The following is a 9,694-nucleotide window of genomic DNA, read 5'->3' as shown; positions in this document are numbered from 1 at the left end:
CATTTAATAAAGTGATTATCCACTATCAGTGACTGATATTATTAAAGACGATGAGAACGTTTTGTATCCATGACAATGTCTACCGGTGACTGACTGAAAATCTCCTCAAGGGGCGTCTTCAATATGACCATTTTTTTTGTCTTGTTTTCTGAGAGCAACTCTACTAGACTAGAGTATAAACTAAATAGTATAAAGAAATACAAAACAATAAGCAAACTAAGAAAAAGAACATGAATTGATAATGAATCTATTACTTGAATTGTCAAATGAATCACAGTCAAGAATATAGTACAAAGTTCAAAATAAATACAATCCATTAAATGAGGTTAGGCCAGATACATTGGTTTGAGGTGAAGTAAGCAGTGTACATACATGGCATAAAATGAAATATCATTATCCTTTGGAATAGGCGTTCACCTGTCACCGTTCTGCTACAGTTGATGGCTGTTTGGCATGTCCTAGATGCCATTAAACATTAAACTATAGATACAACATTCTGAACAGAAGAGAATACATTCTACTGCGTCTGTCCCTTTTGCAGTGAGATTAAAGTCAATCTAAGTAAATCATTTTCAGAGAAGATTAAAAACTCGAGTTCATATTTGAGTTCCGCCTCTCGTTTAAATTTCCTCATACACAAAGTGTTAAACAAATTGTGTTCGTGCTGCGCCATCAATTGTCTGCTGAATATAGCTATAGGTTTGTTATGGAATGATCACTGTTTTATTTAACCACAATTCCATCAAATCTCAACCATGATAATTAGTCACAGCTCTTGTGTAGCCTAATGGCATCGTTTTATAACCCAGAACAGGGTTCAGGGTCAAAAACAAAGCATAACTTGTAACAACAACATGATAAAAACCTGAAGTCATTTTGTTCAAGGATTTTATATTTTCCCCATTCCTTGGTAGTCACCGTCATTTATTGTAATGACATGAGCTTAACCTTATCTACCTCCAGAATGCAGATCCTGAAAGTCACGCCAGTTGTGATGTTTTGATGAGTAGTTCTGGAATAATGCATTGTGTTTTGGATAGGACGTGATGAGAGTAAAATAAGATGGAATGATAGATAATAATATGAACATTTAAACAGCTGTTGTTGTTTATATGGTTTAAGCGTCACTCTGAAAGAGGACGCGATGACAAATATACTCACAACAGTTGGGTTTAATTTGCTCTGAAATTACAACTTCCTGAATCATTCCCCTGCTATGTCTTTGCGTTACTTGACAAAGATGTACAGTTTTCTGAGATTACGAGATAAATGAATAATGTCCTGACGTTCTATTCGTAATGCTTAGCATCAATCAAGCATGAGAAAAATTAAATAATGTAGCAAATCAATTAAAAAACATGATATGAACACACACACACACACAGGTGATAATAACAAAATGTACAAAACACAAAATAACACCATAGTAGTTCAAATAAAACATGGAAATAACAGAAAGCCAGAAAATAATATTGAAATCTAACAAATAAATGTCTAGTAATATACTCACTATAATAATCAAAGTCTAGAGCGCTGGTCAAAAACACACCTGGCATCTCTCAGTCAATCCTGGACACCCTCAGTGAGGTTTCAGTTTCAAACGGGGACGTTTTTAAACAACTGTTATCTTACACTCTTCACTTTGACTCTTTGAACCCGAATTCAAATTGTAGAGGTACATATGACCATTACCTAGACATTGTTCAGGTTGGACCACCTTATGTTTAAGTGGTCAGTAAAAGGAATTGTGGGTATTGGAATAGTGTGAAAGGGGAGGGGGCATTAGAGGATCAGCTTCCTGACTGGCTGCTGACACTGAACTAGACTAGAGAAGAAATAACTACAATCATAACTGAATTGGCTGACTGACCGACTACCTGACTGACTGATTGTCTGACTGTCTGACTGAATGTGCAAAGTGTTATAGAGATAGTGAGGTATATTGCATGTTCTGAATGAACGAATGGACACCAGTTACAACGCACTGGATTTTCTGTTTTCAGATATTCCCTACATGGTCAGACAAGCACTGACCATGACGGATAGGATGGTATGAATGTATCCAACAAGAGACTGTGTAAATGTTTAAATGTACATGGTATATGTTGCACGAAAGAAAGAAAAATAACATATAGAACATTCAACAGAGTCCAGTTAACTGATGAGCATGTGATTATGGAGGTATCTGACAGCAACAGAGAAATTTCAAAATGGCCACCTGTCACCTATTCTGAATGGCTTTTAAAAATGAGTTATTTGTGGAACACGACAGGGCTGTCCCTTCACTCCTCCTTAGTTTGAGTTTACAGTGGAATTCCGTGATTACTCAAGACACAGTGGGCTGAACTAAAGCCTCTCTTTACACAGCGTTAGAGGAGAGATATCTTAGAGTCATTCCACTGTGCTGTATGTCTGGGCTAGCTGGCATAGTGGTGATGCTGTGTGTTTTTACAAGGGGAGTTTCTATTTGGAAGAGGGAGAGAAAAGCTGATTCTGGTTTCTTTTAGGTGACTGGGAAGAGAGAGGCCCATGGGGAGGCTGAGGGAAGGCAGGAGGGGATGGGGGATACTGAGGGGGGAGTCAGGGGGACAAGGCTGGCCATTCACAGGCCTGACACCTGCTTCCTTCACCCTGTGAAGGATTCCTAGAACTCTCTTCAGCTGGACTCTCTCTTCTCCTTGCGTGATGCGTTGTGCGTGTGTGTGTGTGCGTGTGTGTGTGTGTGTGTGTGTGTGTGTGTGTGTGTGTGTGTGTGTGTGTGTGTGTGTGTGTGTGTGTGTGTGTGTGTGTGCGAGCGCGAGCATGTTCGTGTAGCCTTTTACTGAAAGCCAACACTGAGGCGGTGCAAAGGCAGCCCAGCCAAAACCAAGGGCCTCAGCTTAGCTCATTGAAAAGCTAAGGCACAGTAGATTAGTCAGAGGAAGCAGAGAAATCCTCAGACTATTTTAGACCTGGAGGCATTATTTTAGACTGGTCATAATTTACAGTGTCTTTAATACAGAGTGTAGACTGACATGAGCACCGCTGTGCTGAAAGCTAGCTCTGTCTTATATTTCCTACTTTTCCTGAACTTTTCACTGGGTTGGACTAGAAACGCTGCCAACAGAGCTTGGAACACTGCTGGTAGTTCCAAGAAAGCAGAAAGAAAGGGAGACGCACACTGCAGAGCTTTGCCTTTCAGCTGGAGTCAATTTGGTTATATCAGAAATGGCACCCTATTCTCTATATAGTGCACTACTTTTGACTAGGGCCCAACTAGGGAATAGGGTGCCATTTGGGAGCCATCCTGTACCTTCACTAGTACGATCACAGAGGAACGGTACAGATAACCAGGTCTTTATGAGAGTGGGTCTACAGGCTGCTTACAATGATGAGATTGTTTTAAAACAGGCTGTAAAGAGCATGTTGAGTTAATCTACTGTAAACTGAAATCGAAGGGCCTTCCCAGAGCTATAAATGAAGCCTTGGGTGTGTTTGGGAATCTGAGGCATGCTAGAAACAGTTGGATGGTAGGGTACTAATAAATATGGCAGGGTACTAATAAAAACATTGCCACATTGCAAAGATGCATCTTAAATGGTACCCTATTCCCTATAAAGTGCACTACCTATAGGCCCTGGTCAAAAGTAGTGCACTGTATAGAGAATAGGGTGCCACCGCCCAGGTATGAAACCTGTGACTTCATGTAGAGACAGATCAGATCGTCAAGGTGATGAGAACAACAACTGTTGAGGGGAGAATTCTCAGTGAATCTAAAGGGCAGCCAACGACATGGTTAACACTGTACTCATCAGGAGATTTTCTCTCCTCTGCACTGTTTGTCCTGTGTGACTAAGTCAAGTTTCTGTACGTCACATAACTCAAGATAAAGTCAAGATTAAAGACCAATTAATAACTATTGTTTCCCGCCATGCATCTCTTTACTGATCCCATTCACCTGGAGTTTTTCCTCACTCCTGTCCTGTGCAGTCTGTCTGTCCTGTGATTAAGTCAATTCTCTGTTCAGTCACTCTGGGCCAACTCAAGGGTACAGTGTCAGGATTAAATTGAACTTTAGTGAACTTTAGTGACATTTAGAAGCTGGTAGAAGGGGATGAAGGCAGTTTACAGTAACCGCCCGGCGAGGTTCTCAGTGACCTTTAGAAGCTGGTAGAAGGGGATGAAGGCAGTTTACAGTAACACCCCGGCGAGGTTCTCAGTGACCTTTAGAAGCTGGTAGAAGGGGATGAAGGCAGTTTACAGTAACACCCCGGCGAGGTTCTCAGTGACCTTTAGAAGCTGGTAGAAGGGGATGAAGGCAGTTTACAGTAACACCCCGGCGAGGTTCTCAGAGTGATCTCACTGGGTTTTCCTTATAACAGATTACCAGTGATAGATAGTATTTTTATTATACCACATAGTTCTTATAGGGATTCTTATAATGACTCCATCTGGCCTCTAATCTCTGTCTAAGGTGGATAGAATATTTTGTAGAGATAGCTAGAGGAGCTAACCTCCTTTTAAAAATAGCTACAAGTGGATGTTCTGCCCTCAGGAACTAACTGTTGTCCCTGTACAAGCTACAGGTTAACTGCCCTCATTTCTCCCAGGCTGTGATAGAGTTAGCTAGCTGTAGGATAGAGCTGTAGGGCCTTGTAGGAGCTAGTTAACTGCCCTCATTTCTCCCAGGCTGTTATAGAGTTAGCTAGCTGTAGGATAGAGCTGTAGGGCCTTGTAGGAGCTAGTTAACTGCCCTCATGTCTCCCAGGCTGTTATAGAGTTAGCTAGCTGTAGGATAGAGCTGTAGGGCCTTGTAGGAGCTATTTAACTGCCCTCATGTCTCCCAGGCTGTAATAACACCTCACACACACTGTATGTGTGTGTGTATGTTTGTGTGTGTGTGTGTGTGTGTGTGTGTGTGTGTGTGTGTGTGTGTGTGTGTGTGTGTGTGTGTGTGTGTGTGTAGCTGGGTGAATCATGAGGATGATACTAATAAGATCAGGGGTGGGTGGCCAAACCCTAAACCACGTGCAGGGTTTTGTTCCAGCCCTGCAGTAACACGGCCTAAAGTGTTGTTGAGGACGAGGGTTTGAGAACTGTGTTGACCGTACAGCATTACATCGACTTGTCCTCAGACAGCTTCTTTGAAGCTAACCTACCATGGACTGGTGTGTTTACACGGGAACTGATCTCTCTCATGGATAATCCTGCATCTTGACGCAATTACACAAGAGTTGAGTTCTAGGTGTCTGAGATGACATGGGAACTAAACATCTCTCCCCTGGATGAGGTTATGAAGCAACGCAGCAGACACGTCTCTACTCTCATCTTCACATCCCCTTTTGAAGATGTCTTACGTGTTGACCAACACAGCTCACTGCCACAGTTCACTGATGTAAGAGATTCAAGTCAGAGATATGAGCTTGGATTCAAATGAAAGAGGTGAACAGTATGTTTCGTCTCTCTCTCTCTCTAGTCTCCACTAGTTATTTTGTGTCATCACCATTCAAAGATAAGACCTAGTTTGAAGGACTATTTCCATGGTTTCTTTCAGTGTGAAAAACAAAACAGAATTTATTCAAGGAGAGGAGTGCAATTCTGTTTGAGTGTAAGGCTATGTTGTGTGTGTGTGTGTGTGTGTGTGTGTGTGTGTGTGTGTGTGTGTGTGTGTGTGTGTGTGTGTGTGTGTGTGTGTGTGTGTGTGTGTGTGTGTGTGTGTGTGTGTGTGTGTGTGTGTGTGCGTGCGTGCGTGCGTGTGTGTGTGTGTGTGCGTGCGTACGTACGTACGTGCGTGTGTGCGTGCGTGTGTGTGTGTGTGTGTGTGTGTGTTTCTGCATTGTCTTCATTGTGTCCATTCTTTCAAGCTATCAAAGGCCTTCCCTGAGCAGGGCAGAAGATTCAACCTGCATTGAATTTCAGAGTAAAGTGATGTTCGTATTTGTGCAGTCAAGTTAAAAGAAATAAACTGTGTTTATAATCCTGAGGATAAAGATGAAACCTCCCTAGCCATTTCAAATAAATGTAACATCCTGTAGTATTTACAATATTGAATATCCCGTTCTGTGTTCTTTCTTGGCTGATTCTGCTAACTTTAAGTACCACAAGCTAAATGAAACAATATTAAACAATGGCCTGAGGCTTCTCAAAGAGACAATGCCTACGCAGTACATTTGTTTACTATGGAAATATTGCCATCAGAAAGGCATTATTTTTGTCTTTGCTGTTGAAAGGATTGCTCTCCAATAGGCAGTATAGTACATGATGTAGAAGACAGTACAATGCAGCAAGCAGACAGAGCATTGGAAAGGAGCCTCGCTAGGTAAGTAACTGTGCAATAAGTGGAATGGTGGGGGGGGTCCCAATTAGGACCAGAGCCAATCAGAGGACCCTACTGACCAAAATAACGAATCAGAGTAGCTGCTGGGGTTGTGGCGTAGTCCCATTGAAGTCAAGGTTAGGGTGAGACGTTAGAACAAAGGACAGGGCATCAAGTTCTTTGAAAGGATTCCTTCTACCACCACGTGTCATGGTAAAAAGACTCCAGTGAGACTGGAGCAGGTGCTCAAGGGGATCCAGTCTAAGACCACCATTATGATTAAAAAAAAAAAAGATTTAAATAGCCTATTTCCATTGCAATGCTGGTGTGGGCTGAGACATTCCACAGGGAACCGGTGTAAAACCCAAACCCTGCGGTGGAAAAGGCCTAAAACAGACTGAAAGAGTCCTGTCCTGTCTGTGGGGTGTGTCTTGTCTTGTGGGTGGGTCAATCAGGGCGTCGGAGGCAGAGCCTGAAAGTGCTGTTGGCGGGGCTTTAAGGCGAGTTAGCCGGGCTGAGGGTGGGGCTGGGGCTGAGGGTGGGGCTGGACGAGTCGGAGCGGCTGTTGTAGTCGCTGAGCGATCCGGGGCGTGTACTACTCCCGACCACGCCCATTCCTCCGCCAACTCCTCCCATTCCTCCGCCCATTCCTCCGCCACACCCGTACGGCCGCTTCAACATGGCGGGCTGGAACTCGGAGTGGCGGCGAGCGTGCTTCATCAGGTGGTCGCTACGCATGAAGCGCTTGTCGCAGAGTGGGCAGCTGAACTTCTTCTCTCCGGTGTGGGTGCGGTAGTGACGGGCCAGCTCATCCGAACGGGCAAACTTCTTGTTGCAGTCAGGCCAGGTGCAGGGGAAGGGACGCTCTCCTGGAAGATACACACAGAGAGAGAGAGAGACAGAGAGAGAGAGAGAGAGAGAGAGAGAGTCATTAGTTTACTGTTCATTTTTATTGTTTATTTCACATTTGTTTATTATCTACTTCACTTGCTTTGGCAATGTTAATATATGTTTCCAATGTCAATAAAGTCCTAAATTGAGCCTAAATTGAATTGAATTGAATTGAGAGAGAGAGAGAGAGATGGGTCAAACATACTGTATGGAGGGAGAAAAATGACATTCCTATGGTACGTCCCTCTGGACAAGCGAACTAGTTAACTAGACTAAACAATCATAGGACCTAGACAAATCATATAGCTCTATACAGGATAACAATCACATAGCTCTATACAGGATAACAATCACATAGCTCTATACAGGATAACAATCACATAGCTCTATACAGGATAACAATCACATAGCTCTATACAGGATAACAATCACATAGCTCTATACAGGATAACAATCACATAGCTCTATACAGGATAACAATCACATAGCTCTATACAGGATAACAATCACATAGCTCTATACAGGATAACAATCACATAGCTCTATACAGGATAACAATCACATAGCTCTATACAGGATAACAATCACATAGCTCTATACAGGATAACAATCACATAGCTCTATACAGGATAACAATCACATAGCTCTATACAGGATAACAATCACATAGCTCTATGCAGGATAACAATCACATAGCTCTATACAGGATAACAATCACATAGCTCTATACAGGATAACAATCACATAGCTCTATACAGGATAACAATCATATAGCTCTATACAGGATAACAATCACATAGCTCTATACAGGATAACAATCACATAGCTCTATACAGGATAACAATCACATAGCTCTATACAGGATAACAGTTGGGGAACCCTGCCCGATATTAATGTAGTTGGGGAACCCTGCCCTATATTAATGTAGTGGGGGACCCTGCCCTATATTAATGTAGTTGGGAACCCTGCTCTATATTAATGTAGTTGGGGAACCCTGCTCTATATTAATGTAGTTGGGAACCCTGCCCTATATTAATGTAGTTAGGGAACCCTGCCCTATATTAATGTAGTTGGGAACCCCTGCCCTATATTAATGTAGTTAGGGACCCTGCCCTATATTAATGTAGTTGGTGACACATGCCCTATATTATTGTAGTTGGGAACCCTGCCCTATATTAATGTAGTTGGGGAACCCTGCCCTATATTATTGTAGTTGGGGACCCCTGCCCTATATTAATGTAGTTTGGGAACCCAGCCCTATATTAATGTAGTGGGGGACCCTGCCCTATATTAATGTAGTTGGGAACCCTTGCCCTATATTAATGTAGTTAGGGGACCCTGCCCTATATTAATGTAGTTAGGGGACCCTGCCCTATATTAATGTAGTGGGGGACCCTGCCCTATATTAATGTAGTGGGGAACCCTGCCCTATATTAATGTAGTGGGGAACCCTGCCCTATATTAATGTAGTTGGGAACCCCTGCCCTATATTAATGTAGTGGGGGACCCTGCCCTATATTAATGTAGTTAGGGAACCCCTGCCCTATATTAATGTAGTGGGGGACACTGCCCTATATTAATGTAGTTGGGAACCCTTGCCCTATATTAATGTAGTGGGGGACCCTGCCCTATATTAATGTAGTTAGGGAACCCTGCCCTATATTAATGTAGTTGGGAACCCCTGCCCTATATTAATGTAGTTAGGGACCCTGCCCTATATTAATGTAGTTGGGGAACCCTGCCCTATATTAATGTAGTTGGGAACCCCTGCCCTATATTAATGTAGTTAGGGACCCTGCCCTATATTAATGTAGTTGGTGACACATGCCCTATATTATTGTAGTTGGGAACCCTGCCCTATATTAATGTAGTTGGGGAACCCTGCCCTATATTATTGTAGTTGGGGACCCCTGCCCTATATTAATGTAGTTGGGAAGCCTGCCCTATATTAATGTAGTGGGGAACCCTGCCCTATATTAATGTAGTTGGGGACCCTGCCCTATATTAATGTAGTTGGGGAACCCTGCCCTATATTAATGTAGTTGGGGAACCCCTGCTCTATATTAATGTAGTTGGGGATACATGCCCTATATTAATGTAGTTGGGAACCCTGCCCTATATTAATGTAGTTGGGGAACCCCTGCTCTATATTAATGTAGTTGGGGATACATGCCCTATATTAATGTAGTTGGGAACCCCTGCCCTATATTAATGTAGTGGGGAACCCTGCCCTATATTAATGTAGTTGGGGACCCTGCCCTATATTAATGTAGTGGGGAACCCTGCCCTATATTAATGTAGTTGGGAACCCTGCCCTATATTAATGTAGTGGGGAACCCTGCTCTATATTAATGTAGTTGGGGACCCTGCCCTATATTAATGTAGTTGGGAAGCCTGCCCTATATTAATGTAGTTGGGGAACCCAGCCCTATATTAATGTAGTTGGGAACCCTGCCCTATATTAATGTAGTTGGGAACACCAGCCCTACATTAATGTAGTTGGGGACC

General features: G+C 42.8%; 1 protein-coding gene across 1 annotated transcript in view; it reads right to left on the bottom strand.

Annotated features, from left to right (window-relative positions):
- Positions 1-231: 231 nt before the first annotated feature.
- Positions 232-9,694, bottom strand: part of LOC106588001 (Krueppel-like factor 13) — a 60,043-nt gene continuing 50,580 nt past the window's right edge. Inside the window, exon 2 of the mRNA XM_045708017.1 lies at positions 232-7,164. Coding sequence (XP_045563973.1) covers positions 6,791-7,164 — 374 coding nt within the window. The 3' untranslated portion in view covers positions 232-6,790. The remainder of the gene's footprint in view (positions 7,165-9,694) is intronic.

This window comes from Salmo salar, chromosome ssa26 (assembly GCF_905237065.1).
Source record: "Salmo salar chromosome ssa26, Ssal_v3.1, whole genome shotgun sequence".
NCBI classification, from domain to species: domain Eukaryota; kingdom Metazoa; phylum Chordata; class Actinopteri; order Salmoniformes; family Salmonidae; genus Salmo; species Salmo salar.
The sequence above is the reverse complement of the archived record's forward strand: the minus strand, read 5'-3'. Positions and strand labels throughout refer to the sequence as shown.